At 38.8% G+C, this 21,898-nt stretch overlaps 2 protein-coding genes across 2 annotated transcripts in view; both read right to left on the reverse strand.

The window, feature by feature from the left end:
* Positions 1-1,269: 1,269 nt before the first annotated feature.
* On the reverse strand, positions 1,270-12,275 carry cited1 (Cbp/p300-interacting transactivator, with Glu/Asp-rich carboxy-terminal domain, 1). The gene is made up of 2 exons (XM_042512625.1): positions 12,032-12,275; positions 1,270-5,744 (listed from the first exon to the last, which is right to left on the reverse strand). The coding sequence occupies exon 2, from the start codon at positions 5,722-5,724 to the stop codon at positions 5,149-5,151; it is 576 nt and encodes a 191-aa protein (XP_042368559.1). The 5' UTR covers positions 5,725-5,744; positions 12,032-12,275; the 3' UTR covers positions 1,270-5,148.
* A 2,485-nt stretch (positions 12,276-14,760) lies between these two features.
* The window catches only part of hdac8 (histone deacetylase 8), a 35,105-nt gene continuing 27,967 nt past the window's right edge, over positions 14,761-21,898 (reverse strand). Inside the window, exon 11 of the mRNA XM_042512464.1 lies at positions 14,761-21,355. Coding sequence (XP_042368398.1) covers positions 21,333-21,355 — 23 coding nt within the window. The 3' untranslated portion in view covers positions 14,761-21,332. The remainder of the gene's footprint in view (positions 21,356-21,898) is intronic.

Consider the following 21,898-nt stretch of genomic DNA (forward strand, 5'->3'; position numbering starts at 1 on the left):
TACATATAAGTAGGGCCAGTGGATGAGCTGATGTAATGTCACTGCATGTTACATGAAGCTCTGTGCAATGCTACCATGGCCACTAGATGGCAGTATTGTTCCAATGCAAATCTTCAGGAGAAGACTTTGACAGTTTAGTTGGAAATATTGTTAAAAAAAGAAGACACATTTATTACAGGCTGATAAACACTCACAGTTACACCATGAACTATGTCTTTATTTGTGGAAAAATCTTCAGCTTTAATGAAATGTGAGTCCAACTCTATATTTTCTTTGCACCGGCATAATTGTACTGATCACTGCTAAGAAAAATCAGTAAAAGAAGGGAAAAAAATAAAAAATTGTTTTATGGGTCAGTTGTTGGATTGGATTTAAAGAAATTCCTAGGAGGTCTCCCAGAAAGAAGTTTGAAATTTGGCAGTAATTCTTGGCAGAAATAAAAGTTAGATACACCAAAATTCCACAAAAGATTACATAATCTTTTAGTCAGAGCAGACAAAGTGAAGTTAAATAGGCAAAAAACCCAAAACATTTATAGGTTAGCACACAAGGCCCATAGAATACTGTTTCCAATGACAAATAAAGAACAAATTACTGGGTTTTAAATGGTGCAAATACTGCCAAAAATCAACTGCTTATAGTAAGTATTACCAAATAATAGGTTATAGTTCTTCCCACAAAACTTTAAACTGTAAGGTAATAATAGAGCCATAAAATAGTATCAAATTCATATAGAAATGCAGAAAATGCAAAGAAAAGATCTATAATATACTTAATGTTAGTATATTTGATATCCATGTTGTCAATTCATATACTGACCATCACATACAAACAGATTTGTTTAGTATATTTTAAATGCAACTATTACTCTGTATGCAAGACCTTTATTGGTTTATTGGTCTGTTTTCTGAGCATGCCACACGTTTTTGTAGTTATGGTTAAACTTGGGAAACACTGAATATCATTTTAAAAGTACACGTGAAAAAGATCACTTTATGCTATCTCAGTTACTGTATGTTATGTCTTTCTGCTGTCTGAATGACAAACATTCACTCCAGCTCAGTTTTCACTTTCTTTATTTTCCCCCCAAAACTCAGAGCCGTAACAAAAATACAAGCATTTTTTTTTTTTATATGATCTCAGTCATTTACATATTCATATAGATGTACAAGTGAGAGCCGGTGAGCAAAAGTGCTTTAAAAATCATCTTTGTATAATATTCATTTCATCATTAGAAAAAAAAGAAGGAAAAGAAACTGCATGTGAAACCAACAACAACAACAACAAAAAAAAGACTTGAATTTAAAGGGTTTAAAGGTAAATATGATCAAAAAAAGGAATAAATCAGTGCAGAGTCTACTTCAGTTTCACAAGCAGACCTGGCAGCAGAGCAGTGGCCGAACATTTTCATTACTGTGGACAGAAAACCTTGTAACGGCGGCCGTTTTTTACAGATATATCACTGCTTATGTCCAAGGTTTTCACAGGCCTTGATGTGTTGGAACATTTTTCATGACTCTGAGGCCCGGAGGCAATGGCCGAGTGTGCAGCAAATCACTGACTGTCACATGGAAACTGTAAATCCACTTTATTGGTCATCAGGACTCAGGAGGTTTACACAAACTCAAGAAGAGAAGTTAACATCCAAAGCAAGTGTCAATCTGAATAAAGAAGTTTTTCAATCTCTATAACTGTAAAAACAGGCAAAAAAAACAACTTATTGGAGTCCCCACTTGTTGCTTGGCCCCATAACACCCAGTAACTTGGCAGATTTTTACACCTCGGTTAAACAAACACATAAGTAACATGCTAATTTGTTTTAAAGGTGTTACTAGACAGATTTCCTTTCATTTAAAACAGAGATGGGGTAGCTTTTCAGTCTTTGTGCTATGCTTACTACCAACTGGCTGTAGCTTATTTTCTGTGCAGGTATTTGTACGGATTAAACAAAAACATGTTAATTAGTGAGCTATTTAATGGCAGAGTTGCTGCGAGTTCCTGCAGTTTATGGTGCTGTTAAATTACACTGCATTATACAGAAAGGTGTTTCTATCATTCTGTCCACCCCATTTATATCAATAAGTGTTGAAAATCCATTAATATTCAATTTACCATCATATAAGACAATCTTAATCCTCAAATTTCAGGGGCTAGGGCAAATTTTGACATTTATTTTTACTTAAAAATTATTAAATCTATTGGGCCTATCAGTGTTGTTATTGATGAGTTTTCTGTCTATGAATCATTGTAATGTCCTGACTTAATTCTTGGAAAAAATATGACATTGATTATGCATGATGGCGTACTGGAACACACTGACGCTTATGGATCCACTAAAGAAAGGACGTCAGTCTATAAACACATTGTACTTTCACAACAATGATAGGTAAGAAGTTTAAGATTTGAGCTACAACATTTGAGCCAATAGTGTCGTGCTTTTAGTGTTGTCCATCAGAGAAATTTCTATTAGTCTGATTATTTTGCAGTAATTAGATGCCAACATGTGATATCTGAGCAAACTGAAACCAAAATGAGGACTTTTTTTTTTTTGCAAATGTTTTGTCATCAGACACCAAGTAGCATATTTTGGTTCAAAAGGTTTCTGCCGGGGTTAATCTGCAATATCATAACGTCAAGGAGAAGAGGAAATGAAAGCCCTCAGACCATTCAAACATCTCAACCAGGCAACTTCTCAGGGGAGGAGGAAGAGGGGGGGGTCTCTCTGCTTCATACAGCAAAACATAACATTCACTCAGCTGGGATCAAGGCCGGACCGCCACACACACAAACACACACACACACACACACACACACACACACACACACACACACACACACATAAAGGGACTTGTGCAGATGGAAACAAACACAAGACTCTTAAAGAATGTTATTTTGACCCACTTAGGCAACGAGACAGCAGAGGAAGAGAGGAATCAACGCGTCTGTCTTTTGGATTTAGAGGTGATGAGAAGCATCTTTATATCTTTCAATAAAGAGGTTGTTACGAGGGAAAAATCCCACAAATCCCTCTGTCAAATTACTCCTTCATCGGGTTTTCATTAATCGCTGCTTCTAGTGTTTCATTAAAGAAAGAAAAGGAAGTGCGCTGGCTGTAACTGAGACTCTAATCGAGATCAAAAACTGGTATTAGGCCGCAGTGTGTGTGCACAGAAAATTGTGTGTGTAAGGTGACCTGTCTCTATCTAAATAAATTAATGAGACCCGGCGTGTTTTTTCCTCTGCCAGTTGTCTCCATGTGGACAGATGACCTGCTGCTCATAGTTTCCCCTCACATACACTCTAACATCACTATCTCTTTTCGCACACGCACATACACACAAACAACCCCAATACCCTGTGAAGTCTGTGTGTAACTGAACAAGTGCCCGTTTCATGGCTGCTACTCCCGTTTCCCTGCTGTAACACCATACCCATGCTCCTGTGTGTGCATGTGGTTTATTTCGGTGCCTTTGTGTGCCCGGCACATAGTTTGGTTTCAGTGGATTGTGTGCACATGTACAGGTGTGTTATTTCATGTGTGTGTGGTCCAAGAGGAGACCCACAATGCCCACATGACAGACACACCGGGTTGAGGTGAAAGGCCTTTGTTCCCACCGCACAGTTCAAGCCCCCGTCTCTTCTTACCACAACAGATATATAGGTCAGAGCCCCCATGCTAACTTGCATCCATATGCAGCGGCAGAAACAGCACGGTACAGCTCCTATAGGTGGGCAGTGGGTTCAGGGGTGGGTGTCAGTTTAAAAACAGAGGGATTATTTTACCACTTGAGTCTGCAGCAGCAAGAAACAACACCTGCTAGATAAAGCTGACTCTATGAACTGAAGAGCACGAGCATCTGGCAGCATCACGGAGGTCCAGTGGAGGATAAGCAAATAAAAATATAAAATTGAGGCGTGACAGCCAGCCAAGAAAAAAGGTGTTTTTTTGGAATTGTTAATAAGGCTATTGGGGTTTAACCTCAACATCAAAGTGGCAAAACAGGAAAAAGAAAAAAAAAGGCAAAAGCAAAGGGCATATGATTTTATCTGTTCTTGCTAATCAGTTTGTGTCCACACAAACTTTGTGTCCTCCATGTAAGAGGAAGTGCTATCCAGGATCACTGACACCATCGGGGTCAGAGTTTCTTACTCTGCAGGCCAGAAAACAAAACATGCACATGTAGTGGCGACTCACATAACCAAAAAAGCCCTTGACTGTTTTAATGAGGCTGCGCCCCGGAACAAGACACAATTTACTCCATTCAGGTCCCATGCTCCAAAAGATTCCCCGTCCATTGATCTAATTCATTATGTTCAGAAAAATAGGAGCGATTATAGACGTGCTACAGAAGCGCCCCTTGTCCAGAAGTCCTGATGGGTATCAGCCACTGTCTTAAATAACATGTTCTGTGAATACGACTGCTTGAACTTAATTCAAACCAAAAAAAAGGATAGAAAGAAAAGTACATTGAGATAACCAGTTTTAAGACAATGAGTTTCTTTGTGAAGCAAAGACACAGGAGCCTCTTTCCCATGAGATCAGAGTCTAATATTGTCCATTAAGAAAACAGGAAACGTAGTGTTTGTCATCCCTCTCAAATCTTCCATAACGTCATGTTTCCCATTTTCATTTTCCTTAAGTCGAACAGGAGAGACTAAGAAGGTCCAACAGGTGTGTCGATCATCTTTAGTGTTTTGTTTCCAAAAGGTTAGAAACACCTCCGAGCACCCGTCAGTCACCTTGTTTTCATTAAGCCAGCGTGATGGAGCGATGACAGAAAGAGTCCTTGTTTCTGTTGTACACTGCTCATGCTTCGTTTTTTTCTTTAAATGAAAGGCTGGTTAGGTTGGTTTCATCCTAGAAGACAAAATGTTGATTGAATGTAATGAAAAACACTTTGCTCTCTTTCTGCACAATAAAAAGAAACGAAAATGTCGAAAGCAAGCTGTCTTTTTTTCATCCATCTCTTTGCACACAGAGTATGAAAGACAAATGGAAACTTCTCTCTTTCTCACTCAGCGTCTTTTTAGTTTCCTCATTTTATCGACTGAGAAAGGGAAGACAGAGAACAACAAAACAGGAGAGAAAGTCTTCTCTCTCTTTGTCAACCAATTCCGCTGCATCTCATTAGTTTTTCTTCTCGTAGGTCAGCAGCCGGCCGGCACGTCTGACATGAAATCAAACTCGTTCTGACCCAGCCAGAGCTCGGGCAGCTCGTTGGCTCGGTCCAAACCGAGCTCTACCACCAGTGACATGAGAACTTCCTCGTCCACGGGGTCAAAGTCGATAATTCCACCTGCACCAGAGCTTTGGTTCCCCATGCTGATCCCAACGCCCATCCCACCTCCGCCGAGGCCTCCTGATGGCCCCAGAAGCTGATTCCCCGTGCCCATAGGTGATCCGCTGAAGCCGCGTTGATTGCCGCCGGGTGCTGGGTGTCCGGCAGAAGCGCCGGCGAGGTTCTGATAGTGCGAGTTGAGCTTCTGCAGCTGCATGCTGGCGATGAGGTGAGGCCCCGTCTGGAGGCAGAAGGGCTGAGGTTTGGAGAGCGGAGCTGATGACAGCGATGACCCGGGCGAGGAGGCGGGGCCGGTGGACGGCGAGAACGGCACGACGGAGGTTTTGGAGGACGGGTAGTGGAGCAGGGAGCTGAGAGGAGAGGAGGAGGAGGAGAGGTCCTTCATCGCAGCGCGGGCGTTGCCAGGAAACAGCAGTGAGGTCATCACCAGGAAAACACCAGAGCCTACAGGAAGAAAAGGGAGATGTTATGAAACTGGGACAAGAAGAGGACGAGATGAGCTCATTAGCTCAACAGTGAGTCCTGCATTATTATGTCAGCTTTCAAGACAAGACTTCACTTTTAAGGCCTTTACACACCAAGGGCCTGACAAATAAACAACATGATAAAGCAAAACTTCTAATATTCATTCATTCATTCATTATCCGTAACTGCTTGTCCTCGCAAGGGTCGCCGAACTTCTAATATTTCACATCAAAACTATTCATACTGGCAGTGATGCAAATTTGCAACAGCTGAAACGGGTCCTCTGACTGATGCACTTTAAGCAAAAATGCATTAACATTCGCAATCTGTGTGGAAGCACTCATGAAAAAAATACGAAAATGTATTTACGTGCAAAATAATCACTCAGAAAGAAATGGCATGCAAAAGCCTGAAGAGATAACTACCAAATCCACAACTATGCTGCTCTTTATTGTAGCATAGTTCCACCTTTTAACTACATTTTAATTACTTTCAAAATTGTGGAGGCAGCTCACACTCTGCTGTGTTTTGCACCTGCCTGCCGTGTGTATGAATTTATTAGCATTTCTATGAGATATTTCAAAGTGAGTTGTTGTTTATCAGTTTTAAGAGCTGCCGGTTTGGAGAGCCGCTCCAGCTACAAACATCACACACAGGTGTGAATCACTTCATCAACCTGCTCTTTTTTTTCTTGCACCTGTTTGCACATGTGCCCGTTTCTACTCTGTTATCGGTCGTTATGGCAACAACAGTGATGCAGGAGATGTAAAAAGAGCATAAAGACTTCACATTATGGCAGCAGAGTCACTGGACTGTATTTGCTATGTCTCTGTTGTTTGGTGGCAGGGAGTTTCCTGCTGATCTGCAGCTGGTTGCTAGGTTATATTGAATTGTGCAGATTTAATTCATTATTTTGTCGAGCATTTGACAGACTAAGACACACACAATGGCACCAAGCTGAATGTCAGCTGGATGAAAAAAACTGATTTTTTATAAAATATTAATGCATGGCAAAAAAAAGAAAGACATTGACAGAATAGTTTGACAATTTGGGAAACTGCCAGTTCTGTATCTGTTAATATGAGGCAACAGCTTGGAGGCAATTGATGGATAAGCTTATAAACTGATTAATAAAGATAATTATTGTTCATTCAATGTTGGGGAGTAACTAGTTACATGTTACTAATTAAGACATTAGATTACAAAATAAATGCAATTGTAATGTTACAGTTACTGAAAGAAAAAAAATGTAATTAAATTACACTTACTGATCAAAATGTTGTGATTACAAAGGGGCAACATAGAAAAAAAAGATTTTCAGTTAAAACTTTATGATGAATAAAAACATTCATTTCAGGTCAGAAAAGCCACTGACACTAATTTCAGTGCAACATTTATGCACTTCAGTCTTTTCATCTTTATTTTCCTATTTAAAACATTTGTTATTCAAAACAATTGTTTTAAATAGGAAATTCAAAAGTGATCAAATATAATAATTTACATTACTTTGATTAAGTAATTAAAGTAGTTACATAACTAGTTATCTGTAACCTATTACATTTCAAAAGTAACCTTCCCAACACTAACTGATGATGAGCTCAACCAACAACAGAAATAAAATCCTGATTTTGCATGAATGCATGAGTAATAATGATCTAAATATATAATATACTGTATAACATAAGTCACAACACAAATTTTGTTGCATTGGGTAATTTAACTTTTAATAGTTTAAGTACATTTTTCTGAATATAGTTTAGTACATTTACTTAAGTTAAGTTTTCAAAGCAGGACTTTTACGTGACGTTATTTTTGCAGTGCAGAATTAGTAAAAATCTAAATACTTCCTCCAGCACTGAAAACACTAATATAAAGATGACAAATAACTTAAATGGTCATTAAATGGTGTTTCCTGAAAAAACATGTGGCCACTTTAGACTGCAACAACGTCATCATTCAGTTAAAGGAATACTACCATCAAAAATAACCATTTGTATATATCAATTACTCATCCCATGTTTCCTTAAATTCAGGAAAACTTTGAACGAAGTAAACAAAGAATCCAAAAACGGTGGACTTTGTAGTTAAATTAAAGTTTTGGTTGGTCTTGCTGTTGCTTAACGTGAACCTTTATGACTTCTCTTCATCAAGACTGTTCATCAAGACAAATTCAGCGTAACAGGGTGAGTGAACAAATGATCATTTTGTGGGTAGAGTGCTCCTTTAAGAGCAGGTTTATTCATGTTCTTAACGACTCTTTAAATCAGTGAATTCATGACTGTCTGGGAAACACGCTACGAGCCGACCCTGGTGACTAGACGGCCGCATGACTCGATGTCTTTAAGACTGATTCTGTGTGTGTATTCGCTTGATGTCTGCTTTTCCTCTTGACCTATTGAGCAGCAAATTAACCATGAAAAGGTTGCAGGGAGAAGGCCTGTGGGTACGGGGTTAGTGAGTGTTTATAGGTCTTTGTATATGTGTGTGTGTGGAGTTCACGACACAACAGAGTCTTTGAGGATCTCAGAGTGATCGGGTCACATGGCAGGATAAATACATATGAGCCCTGAGAACAGAGCATATGTCTGACTTTGTGTGTGTGTGTGTGTGTGAATGGAAGAAAGTGTGTGTTGTGTAAAGCCTGACACACGGAGAAAATGTCATTGAGATGTGTTTCAGAGGTAAAAAAGAGTGTTTTTTTGTCTGTGTGTGTGACTCAAACCCCATGCGAAAAGACTCCTAGAGGCTCATGTTAAAGTCCCCGAGCTGGTTTATATTACATACAGTTCAAACAGCATGTGTGCTTCAACACACACACACACACACACACACACACACACACACATCATGCAGCTATCCTTTGAGTAAGTTAATCGCTTAATAATATGTGCTCTCTCTCTAACACACTCTAACACACTCTAACACACACGCACGCACGCATACACACCATCCCCTCCTCCCAGCACTGGCTCTTATTTAGCGAGAACATAATTGCTACAGGCAGGCATGCAGCTGCACTCCACTGATAGAGTTAATACACACACAAAGATACCAAACAGCTGTCAATGGCAGGTCTCTGTGTGTGTGTGTGTGTGCGCGTGTGTGTGTGTTCATTATTCATTGACTGATTACTGTCAGGGCCAGGCTGCACATGGTGCCTCTGCTCAACAGCTTTCCAGCACATTGAGTCCAGGAGACACAAACAAATAAAAACTGCACACATTCTTTCCTCGGGGTGCTGCTGCTTTTTACGGTTTTACTTCCTAAAATTAAATATAAACCTGCATGTAAAGTTTTAAAGGTATATCAAGCAATGTTATAGGGGTGATAATCAGCTCGATTATCACTGGTGTGTTCCTACCTGGCTAAATCTATAAATAGAAACAGAATAAGGGCCACAGAGTGCTGCAGGGATGATGTTTATTTGTAGGTGAGCACAAATTAACATTGCCCTGGTTCCCTTGACAAAAATCCAATGGGATTTTTCCACTGAATTTTGGATTATTACAGGGAAAAAGATCTGTGGCAACAACAAAAAATCAACACTACATTTTGTTTAGCAAGATAATCTTAAATGAACAACACTTTCATGGTTTTTGAAGCATAAATGCAATCACCACAGCTAAAAAGTTAACATTTGGCTGTAAATAAACCATATTCACATGTCTTCAACATCACCATGACAACAAGGCTGTTAAAACTTTCAAATTAGCATCTCCAACCACTCCTGCCAGATGTCTAATCTCTCCTAAGACTCAAATTTGTACCATTTCTGATTAATATCATAAATATGCTAATTTTAGACAACTCTGTTTTGTTGAATGGTTTTGTAAAGGCGACATTTAATGAGAAGTCTGTCTTCTCTTGTTCAGTGAAATAAAGTGGTGGAGCATGTTCATATTTCTCAAATGATGCAGTTATTCTGGTATGTGAGCTGTTACTTTGGGTGGATCTTCAGCAGCAACTTTAAAAGATATCTCTGCTTTTATTCTGTGGTGGAAGTGATTTTAAGTCTTTACAAGAACTGTTTTCAAGAGCAAATTATTCTAAAATGGTGCAAATGTCATTTTGGAGATTTAATGTTGACAAAACCGCATATCTTAAACTTAGAACCCTTTAAAAATGACTTTGAGTTCATCCTTCTCATAAAATCTAATAAAACAGTTCATTTGTTTTTATTATGCTTTTGTCCTCAACTAAATATAGTGATCCAGTTGTTAGTTTGTCTTTTAATGACTAAATTTGACATTTATAAGAACTCATGAGACATGAAAATCCCTTAAGTCAAGAAGTGAGATTTTTTTTCCTATTAAAACATAACAGCTTTTTGGCTCGTATCTTATAAAAACAAACCTGCAGCCGACTGTTCTGGTCTGAAACGAGGATGGACTGGAGTCAAAAACGTCCTCGCAGGCTGCAGAGAAGGAGGACGGCTCAGTGGAGGAAGGATGCTGTGTGAAACAGCTGGAGGAGTGCCAATGTTTTTTCCTGTTCACAGCTGACCTGACTCATTGTGTTCTTCCAACACTTTTTATGAGTTTGTGAAATCGGTCCTGGCTTAGTTTCCCTGTAAACGATTTCATTAGCAGTCTAGGCTGCTGTCTTGGCCGTGCACCGGTCTGCGTTTATTTTAATTATCAGCGGTGAAAGTCTGATAGTCACCCTGCCAGATTAGTAGGGATACATTCCTAGTCTTCATGTCAATATCTTATTACATATTAGGGATGTGGCTGATTATTATTGTTATTATATTGATTAATCTGATAATCTACAGAAAAAATGAATGAATGTGTAATACAACCAACTCCAACACAAAACTTTATTTAAATGAGCAAATGTTTAAGAAAAACTGAAACTTTCAACATTAAAATACAGCAAGTTCCCTGTAACTTTATTAGAGTCAAGTGAAAATCTAAATTAAAAAAATAACTTTCCGAGGTTTTACCAAGTAAAAGTTCCTCAAATGCTGACACTTTCTTTGCACTTTTTAACTTTTTTTTTTTTTATTATCAGGGATCATGAAAATAAAAGGCTGACACAGATAATCAGCAAAATGCCAAATATCGGCCCAATAATCGGCCAGGGCAATGATCTGAGACCCCTAGAGCATAGGATGAGACTTTCTGTCAAATAACATGATCTCCTTCACTTCAGCTTTCCAGCAAATATTGACTAAAAATCCTTTAACTGTTCACAAAAAGTCAAATTGAACATTTACCACCTACTGATTGAATCTCTCCGTTTATTGTTTGTTAAATAAATGTGGTATAGTTGCGAAAAAATGCACTAGAATCAGTTTAGATCACCACACACACACACACACACACACACACACACACACACACACACAGTAAATGGAAATATGAGGCCTATAGAAATATTGTTAGCAGTCAGTCAATAAACACTGGATAACACAAAACTGAAGTCTATAGTGGGAATGTTTCTGCAATTTGTCAGCACACACACACACACACACACACACAAACACACACACAAACACACACACACACACACACACACGACCACCACCAAAAACGACAGAGGTTTCAATTACACAATTAAAGCGTGACGAGCCAATTGAAACGTCACCATATGTTGTCCCAGCGTGACGCATTCACCACTTGCTTTAATTGCCTCCAACTCCGTACTGAGGACAGTTAATGAGAAAACAATTTGAGGCGGGGGACAGACAGATTTTGGTTGTGTTCACCAAAAGTTTTTCTCTTTTGTATCTTGGAAAACTTGGAAAAGACTCCAATTACTTTTACAAACTCTAATTAATAAGCTTGTGTCACAGTTTTCATCGTTTTAAGGAGGAAACGAATTAAGAACTATACTTTAACAAAAACTGGTTGTATTTACAGGGGGAAAAAAAAGAATATTTTTAATTTTACACCCATTTCCATCAGTTTTGTGGCTTGTGCAACAATGCCAGTTACTTGTACTATAGAGATAAAATATTGTGAGTATAAAAGGCGTGCAAACTTAGTTATTTTGAGTTTATCAATTATGCTTACGAGTTCAAACCAGAGAGAAAATGCAAATTTCACACAAGCTTTTGCAGCGAAACCCTCCAGCTCGAGGCAGAGAAACGCTTGACCTCATTTAAAATGTTATGTAAACACTTGAGGAGGGGAAAAACTTTCACCGGCCAGATTTACAGCACACACACACACACACACACACACACACACACACACACATTGATAAGTACTGTAACAGAGTAAAGAAACTTGAACCAGAGGAAATGACAGAAATAAACCAACCTGTGAGAGAAGCCCGGTGCAGCCCAGAACAAGTCAAATTAAAGTATCAGTCTAAAAGAGTCCGGAGAGTCCAAAGTGTTTGTTGTGGAGACAGAAGCCGGTGAACTGGAGTGAAACTGGTGTTTTCAGAGAAGCGGAGGATGAAGTCCGCACACTGACTGACTGTCTGCAGAGACTCCAGAGGGTCTGTCAGCTCCTCAATGAGCTCGTCACTGAATAAAAAGCATTTTGTGCCTCGCTCTCTTCTCACTGACCAGCCCGGTGTGTGTGTGTGTATATGTGTGTGTCCGGGTATGATGCTGTCCCAAAACCAGGAACTGGATTTCAAAGGATCCGGGTGGATTCATCTCATTGGCTGAGGCAATCACAAGTGGGTGGGGCTATATAGATGTGAAATTGAAATTGAAGCAAATTACCATAAAACTGCAATAAAATAGTCAGGGTTATCATTTGCTTAAACATATTGTATGAATACTGAATAAATAAACAATAAAAAACATATCTGGGCATGCATAAATTGCTACAACAGAAACCAGGGTTTTGCAGAACTTTGCAGGATCAACACTGTGTCAGGCGACAACATTTAATGTGAATGTTTTGAAGATTTTGCAGATTGTTTTTTAAACCTCATTGTAGCAGGAAAAGCACAGGGGATCCCAATAACATTAACAATGTCTCCAAAGCCATGACGGAAGGTGGTTTTCCAATACAGATTTGTGCAAAAATGAAGAGATTTTTGTCAAAATGTCCATCAAACACAATTGAGATGACTGCATTTCCACTGAGTGATGTTATGCAACTTCTCCTATCGTGATAATATTCCAAGAAGCATGGCAATCGATTATTTCTATATCAGCCACTGCGCTAGTCATCATTATTTCCAATTGAAGGCGTTAGTCCACAACTTCACAGAGGAATTGGGGATTCAAAACTTCTGGATGACCCGCTCAACTTATGAAGAGTTGTGTGATGCAGTAACACCTCTTTTGGCGCCTGCTGCATCATGCATGGTGTCAGTTTCTACTGACAATCACGTATAGCCATGGCATTATGCGACCTATAAAAGCCAAAAAATTGTTTCCATTGCAGTTTTGCAAAATATGGCTTTTACAAATTGCCTGAATTACCACTTCATACGAGTGTAACAACTTTTTTGTGACAAATGGGAGATTTATTCCCATAAATTGACATGTTTCTATTAAGCATATTTTATATTTGAAATTTCAATTTGAGAGTTAATGGGAACCCGCCTAGTGTGAAAGCAACTACCAGGACAATGAAAATAAGCCACTATAGATTTTATTATTTATACTTGAACGTTTCCTACAGTGACATGTTAAAAAAAGGGGTCTCTCTAGCTCCATGTGAAGAATCCAGCCTCCAGAGTTTGGATGCAGCCGCTCTGCAGGGCAGATGTTGCTCACTCTGAAGCAAACACCATCAGGAATCAAATGGACCATTTCAGACCACTCTGTCTTTGTCTTTGTCACTCACCCAGAGAGACACAGAGAGAGAAAGAGAGGGGACTGGTGATCTGTGAATGATTTGCACAACTGCATGTTCTTGTTGCAGAGATGTCCTTGTGATTAGAGACACTGATGAATATGTAGTAGATGATTTATTATGTCAGGTTTGTTGATGGTTAGAAGATAAGAGATAATGTTTGGCAGTTTTGTACCTCATAAACAGTTATTTGCCACCTTTTAAAAGCCAAGCAACAGTCAAGTAAACACTCAATGTCATTAATGCCACTAACTTTGGCTCAAACTATAGTGAGGTCTTTTTAAAGTCATCACAGCCACTCAAAACCTTTATCAAGGTGTCTGCAGGTAAGAACTCTTAAAATATCTCAAATCCATAAATATTAGGCCTTAAATCATTACAACAGTCATTAAATAGTCTTTAATTTGAATTTGTGAGGTCCTAACTGCTACAAACATCTTATTTAATTACATTTATCCATCTTTTAATGTGTTTTTTTTTATCAAAATAAGTCAAGCTCTTCAGACTGAAAGTCACAAATCTTAAAGCCTGAACCAAATACTGTCATTTTTGCACTTTCATGTTGAATAACTTAACTTAATCTAATTAAACCTAATTAATCTAATTTTCCTACATCAAACCTACCTTTGTGCAGGATTCTATGTATTTTACTTTGGAGCAAAGTTTAAATAAGAAAAAGATTTTTAATCCTAAAATAGGATTTAAATTTAATTAGAAATACATTCAAAAAGCTTTTAAAGGCCTTAAATTTACCTGGAAACAACCTTTTTACAGGCATTATTCTATTTGTATATATTTTTTAAAAATCTTATTGTATTATGTTACTGTACCTTCTATTGGTGTTATTGGTTTATTCAGTTATAAAATACTTTATATATAATGTAGTTGCAAAAATATAAACAAAACAAGCAGATTATAGATATTGATATTTGGCCTTTACAGGAAGACAAAATAAAAAAACCCAGAACAATACAAATATATTTTTATGAAGTCATCTTTTACACATATAACTGAAGCATGCTAAGACACAAACACTAAATTCACATGAATTTCAACTTTTTTTTCTTTGGTAGCGTTTACTCATTGATTTCTTATTCACATCTCTATTTTTTCTTGCAACAAATCAATTTTCTCTTAGCAATCAATCAAATTAGTCTTATTTGTATTCATGTGTAACAGTGAAACACCCTGCTCCAGAATTATTAGAAGCAAAAGCAACAATTTAAACTACTTTCTGCTAAATATCAGGTATCAGAGGAGATAGCCGACTGTCTGTGGTTATAGGATAGGCCTGTTGGACTGTTTAAATGTTTAAAAGTTTGTCACTAAAGCACCTCAGACTCAACACCAGATCTGCTGAAAAACAGATTCTCTTCTCCTCTGAGCCTATTTTATTCATAAAGGACAAACAAAAGCTGTTTGGGGGGCAAAAAAGAAAAATCACCCAAAGTGTCGTTGGGGAACCTCCATCAATTCATTCCCCTAAAAAACCTCCTCTTTCCCTCCCCCACGTCCTGCTAAAAAAAGAACAAGTCCATTCAGCATTCATGTCAATAGTCTGTGGAGAGGAGGACGTCATTACGCGCCAACAACATGCGTCGGCGTGGTCAAGTGCCACGCGCTCGGCCTCTCTTCCGTTAAGCAGATAAAAGGTGGCATCTGTCTTTATTGTGCGAGTAAATCCCCTCCGCCATTGACCGCAGACACTTCACATGTTGATGAGGAGGAGGACGTATAGACGGTGGGCCCCCGCCGCTTTGTTCCCCCGAGGGGAGACGTTATGCAAATCAAACAAACCGTTTGTGATTTCCATCTTAGCAGGACAAATAGCATGTTGGTCAGACTGCCAGGACACCAACGGGACTTTTGTTGAAAGTGATGACACCTTTAAACACTGCATGTGCTTCCCTGATAATTTAGGTTCTTTTTGTTGTCCAAAATAAGATCCTTTCTGCAATGTTTTGGAAATTTCACTATCTTTAAAACAGCCCTATGCAAATGTTTAGACAACTGAAAAAGTTTTTACCCAACAGTGACCAAAGAAAAACAAGGGAAGAGGAAGAACGAGGCTTTTGGTCTATCTAAACTAATCAACAGCGAGGGTCAGATGACACTATTCAAAGCATGGGCTGAGTGGTGAAGGGGCCCGGCACTGATTTGCATAAAAGTCGTTGGAAAAGTTTGTTTTTTGTCATGGAAAGGTGCAGAAGAAACCCAGTGAATGAGAACTTTTAGATCTCAGTGGATCCAGTTGTTTAGCTGCAGTTATATCATTTCTTTCTGTGTTTTTGAACTGACAATTAACTTTTTCAGGAGCTATATCAAGGTTTAAAGAAACTGATGGAGTGTCTGAGCATAACAAAATTAGCCTTGGATACAACTGTATAAGACTTAACAACTCAGCACCTTCCTATTGAACCAAACTGAATCCAAAAACTTACTCCATAGATTCCAACACGGCCTGCCATTTTCATATGGGAAAAAAACAAATCTGGATGCATCCAGAGGAAGACAATTTGAGCCAAATACAAATTACAGCTCAATGCTGGCAGAGAAGCTCCGTCTTCACTGTAATGTGGAAGATCGTTTTTCCTTTACAGAATATGTTGCATCACACGGCTGGTTTATGTGGGATTTTGAAATGACACAAAGTCTCCATAATCTTGTCTCTAGGTAATTTAAATTCCATGAAAATGGGGCTGCAAGTAGTCAACTGTTATGTAACATGTACAGTAGCCTGACTGGGACCAGTTGTTCTTAAAAAAGTGATGAGACAGTGAGCTTTTCTTTAATGGACCTACATTTTTATCCACCGAACTTAGCAAATGACTAAAGTCTAATACTAAAGACATAAAAAGATATTCTACAGCCATTAAATTAGTGAATTGTTTGTGTTTTAACCCCGTATACTTAATGTAAACTTGTAGGAAAGTAGTTTGCTTTTGCGCACCAACAGAAAGACGAAAAACCCTCAGAATCCTTAAAAGTGCTCGTCGAATTGTCTTCCCTCAGAATTGGAGGGAACTGTTTCATTAGTTTTCCGAACCGACAAGCCGATAGTCTCGTCTAATTCACAGCACAGTTTGTGCAGCAGCATGAGCAGAGGTGGAAAGTAGGTAAGGTTTTAACTTTTAAGATGCTCATTTTTTTTCTCTCACTCAACTACTTCTCTCATGTGCAACATCACTGAAGCACTTGATGATTGACATCAAGCTTCTTGGAGAGAGATTTGGCAGGCAGTGTGAAACATCTTGCAGGTTTTTGTCTCGTCTTTGAGTGTCGCAAAATGTAAAAACACTTTTGCCTTTAGGCTTTGTATGACTCGGTTTGCCTGAAGCAGACTGAGGCCTTAAGGACTGTGCACCTGGAGCATATTCTTGAACTGCAGTCTTGTACTGTTCAATATTCTCGAAACTCTGTGTCCCACTACAACTGCTGCTTCTAAATTTGTTTGTTATTACAGATTTAGGGGGTTCTGAGTTTTCGTTCTTCCTCGAAGAGCTCAGTAAAGCCCCCTCTTGGGGGGCTCATTGGTCAAAACAGACAATGCTATTGCCAGACAAAAATGTTGATCCTACCAATTCTGCAAAATCCTGGATTATGTTCAGTGACATGTTATTTGTGTCCAAGATTTATACAATTCTGTGCTCAGTAACTAACTAAAAAGGTAGGGGTCTCTGTTTTTCTGTACTTTGACAGTCTTGATCATTCGATCGACTTTAACACTTGGTGAGTGTATTGCTGAGGACCATAGGAGGTGTAGTGTCAAGTGTGAGCTCTTGAGATCAACAAAACATATTCGTTAGTGGAGTGTTTTGTACACAATTTAGAATATTAAGACTATTAACTATTAACTTTAATTTGCCCAACAGCTTGCTGGCTACAGTTTGCTCTGTGCCGCTTGCAATAGTATACTCAAAACCAGATGAGGACAGAGAGAACCGAGATGTTAAACTAAATCAAACTCAAACATTTCAAGCATCAGCACTGTATTTTTTTTTAATAAAAGCTTGTGTTCCTGGAAATAGCCAGGTCCGAAATAGCAAGCTGTTAGCAAATGACGAGTACACCAACCCGATTGCCAAAAAAATGTTTGGCATTATATGTTTCCGCAAACCACATATATTTGCATGTTATTAATATAGATAAGCTGAAACTAAGTTGAAACCACTAAATGGCACACAAAGCAGTTGGTTATGGTTAAGAAAAGATCCTATTTTGGCTAAAAATTTCACAAATGGGGGCACAATCCCAGGAGAAAAAGTACCAACATTTCTTTCAAAAAACAACCACTTTTCGTGGCACTATCCCTGCTGATGGGTTGCTACAAAACACCCACGTTTGAAGCTGTAAACACTATGTCACTTAATAATAATTTTAATAACATATTTGTGGTTTGCAAACACATACAGTGCCAGCATTTTCTTTTAGCAACTAAACTTGTAGACTAGCATTGCTAGAAAATATGTCCAAGGTAGTGCAGTGTTGAATTGCTTTGAAGTTGTTTGTATGAGCGATTCTTAAGAAAGCTGCAAGCAGAAATATCAGAGGCCAAGTTATTCCCATTGGGAAAAGGCAAATTTTGAACAGGCAATGCACTAGTAGTTAAAGGGAAAGATTGTGATTGTGACAAAGGGACTGTGGTTAAGGTCCAACTAAAACACAGTTTCAGTTAGTAAAATGCAAATGTCTGCAGGTTTGTGAAGCTACAAACTACTTCTGCATTGACTTTGAATACATGGTTAGTGCAGAATTGTCAACTATGGATGTAAGTCTTACGGTATTGTTTTGAAACATAATAATGTGCTTCATAAGTGTTTAGTGCGACTGAAGACATGGGAAAGTTTTGGTATTAGAATATGACAACAAAACATCAGAGAAATGAGCCCAAGAGCTTTTGGTATTTTTTGGTATTACGTACTTAGTTTTGCTTGGCCACATATCTGACTGTAAACAACTAGAAGACAGAGTTTCCTGCTAAAATAAGATTGTACGGGTCACCATAGAAGACATCGATCTTTTTTTGCTTTTTGCCAATATGCAATCCAGGGATTCCAGCGGTGCCCTGAATCCCCTGGAGGCCCCTCAAGTTTTTCTAATTTGACTCTGCGGAGCAAAGAAAACTACATAAACACACACAAAGTCTCTCACGTCTCTCATGTTTACAGCCCCTCAGCCCGATCACCGTGTAACCCCCCCCCCCCCCCCCCGAGTTTATGAGATAGAATTTCAATCGTCTCTCCTTTTCCGAACTCGTAAACGGTGTAATGAGTTTCATTTGCTTCGGCTACGTTGGGCTCAAACCACTGAGGTGACCGCAGCAGTGTTCATAAAGATCACAGGGAATCCTCTCCCTCTCACACTCACACACACACACACACACACACACATTGAACACACTCACTTCTGCTCAGCACATGCCAGCTCCAACTGGTGACTCCTACATTTGGTGTGAATTTCCAGGCCATTAATTTGGGGAACATCACTTCTAAAGGAAACTGCCCGACATTTGTGGTTCCTCTTTCAAAAGCTCTCCATTAAAGCCTCTATTAAGCAGCCCACACTGCATAAATCACCACTTAAACACGCAGCGCAGACACATGACAACAACATGCTCTCCTGTCTGCCCGTGGTGCGTGCATCAAAAAATGCCAACAGATTATTTAAAAAAGTCATTCTGTGAAAACATATGCATTAACATAAAAAAATCCTTTCTTTTCAATTGTCAAACATTTTAATGGCTGAAATTTATGTTAAGATATTCCAATTTAAGATTTTCTTTTCAATACCGCAGAAAAGCAAATGTCTTCATACCACAGTATACCTTGAAAATGGTATACTGCTGCAGCTCTCATTATCACATACATATACAGAGATTTAAACATTGTGGTGGAAATTACCTTTAAAAGTGTTACTTTTACTGAAGTTACTAAGGTTAAAACATGTTTTTCTTTCAGTCAGCAGCTTGTTAAAGGGATAAAATCAACTTGTTTATGGGGGAGAATCGGCAAGAAAATGTTCTAACATAGGAACAAAAAACAAATCTTTCAAATAATGATCTTAATGCCTGAAAATGTCTTTAGTTAAGTAGTTTTACGCCAACATTTTCACTTAAAATCTACTTTCTAGCCTTTTTTTTGGAGCTTTCAAACAGATCTGGCAGCAAATAGAGTTTGAAGAAGTATGGAAATTGGAGTGTGGAGATGAGGAAAACCACAACATGCAGTTAAAGTTTCCAAAAGAAAAGTAATGTTTTTTTTTTTTTGTAAAACCACTATTTGTATGGTCAAAATGGACTGTTTTCAAAGCTAATTGGCCCTAAAAACGGGGAATGATCGATGCAATCCTCCAGATTATTAGTGCAGTTGTAAATACAAAAAATAAATAAAAAAAATCTGTGATGGTGCAAACATTAAGCCTTCACTTGTTTCACCACTTGTGTCAAACTCTCACATGACCTCAGCGTCATTCAGAGGATTTGAAGACTTTTGGTCACTCTTTAGTCTGAAGTGCAGCTGCGTAATGTGACTAATGTTCCACATCACAAACACTACAGCTGGGGGGATTAAATAAAATGTTTCTGTTCTCCAAATTTCTGCAGACATGGGAATAATCAGATGCACTTTGCAGCTAGTTTTAGAGTTTTAGAGACCTACAGAGAGAAAGCAACTGAGCTCTTTGCATTTACAAAAAAACTATGCAGTAATTGGGGACATGATATAATGGCAAATAGTGTGGAGATCAAGTAGTTTGGTTTATAACCAGAGGAACTGTTTACACTGCAGACTCCATTTTTTGGAATCCCACTTTTCCTGCAGATTCACAAGACTTCGGTCAATGTTTTTAGTAATAAACAGTGAAATGGAAGTGACTGTTAAAAACGGTGCAGAGCAATAAATAACTTTTTAGTGACCTATAAATATTTCCAGTCCTTGTGAGAAAACCTGCATCTGTCAATCTTCAAGCAGCAGAACAGATTAGGACTCCTGATTTGTCCAAAAACCCTCTGAAAGTTCATGAAATCTTTGGAATTTTAAACGGAAAATATGCAGGGAAAGTAAAGGTTTTTTTTCCATAGACAGACAATAACAAACTCTGTCCAGATGTTTAATTTACAGCTTTTGCCCAGAGGTTAAAACAATGTGGCTGAACAAATCAACTTTTGTCTATTTTCCAAACTTTTCCAGACTGTTTATTTGTAAACTTTCCAAGTTTCTCAATTCATTTCAGGACCTGCTCAGAAACCCGGGGTTTTTACAAGGATAACAAGGTGTATGGGGGACCTCACTGTTTCGCTTTTTGTCTGTTTTAGTGCTTATCCGTCCTCGCGGGGGTAAAATCACAGCAGCACCGGGGTGAACGTGAAACCGGACACCTGAAAAAATCTGTTTTTCCATTTAGTTTAAAATATCTGACTGATAGGATGTACACGAACACATCCCACGATACCAAAAAACTGAGTGCAAAAACATCCTGCTACTCACCATAAACTCTCATTCACACAAACATACATGCCTTTTTCCAGAAACACAAAAGGATTATAAACAGTGAACACTGTACAGCGACCACATCACCCCCCTCCTCCTTATTAAACTGTTTTCCCCTGGAAACACTCAGCTAATGTTTTCCAAAACTCGCTCTCTTTTTCCTGCCTTCATCCCTCCCTCGTTCGCTCCGTGCCTCGGGGCTGAAGGGGTCCGCTCCATATTGTCTTCATTAAAGCCGCAGAGCATCGACCTGGTTTAGAAACATGGTGTGTGTGTGTGTGCGTGGAGGAGGAGGCTGAGGCGGCCGACTCCTAAACCACATTCTTTAAATTCCCTGTAAACAAGAGAGAGAGAGAAATAAGAGGGGTGAGGAGGGGGTGAACACACACATATAAGAACACACATATATTCCGATACACACACATCGACAGGGAGGAGGAGGAGGAAGAGAAAAGGGTCAAATTCGTTATATAAAGTGGGGAGAAAAAAGGCTAAATACACAAATTAGACATCAGGAGAAAGCAAAGATGGAACAGAAATACACACATTTACACACACAAGCACACACACACACACACACTTGTCCTAATGAAAATGAAAAATAACATCTGGCTGAGGTAAGCCTGGTTGCTCCCGAGGAAATACAAGCATGCAAAAGGGGAATCGATATGGAAATTACGACGTTAAGCAACACTGCAACTTCATTTGCATGAGGACACAGATTGGTTTCCATGTCACACACACACACAAACACTAGACACACACACACACACACACACACACACACACACACACACACACACACACACACACACACACACACACACAAAGTGTTCTCACACAATAGCTGCATTATAAAGTCTAGTCGCTGGTTTAC

This window comes from Plectropomus leopardus, chromosome 23 (genome assembly GCF_008729295.1).
Source record: "Plectropomus leopardus isolate mb chromosome 23, YSFRI_Pleo_2.0, whole genome shotgun sequence".
NCBI lineage: Eukaryota > Metazoa > Chordata > Actinopteri > Perciformes > Serranidae > Plectropomus > Plectropomus leopardus.

Bases quoted from the DNA above. Each gene is read 5' to 3' on its own strand.
- cited1 (XM_042512625.1), bottom strand. From the start codon at position 5,724: ATGACCTCACTGCTGTTTCCTGGCAACGCCCGCGCTGCGATGAAGGAC.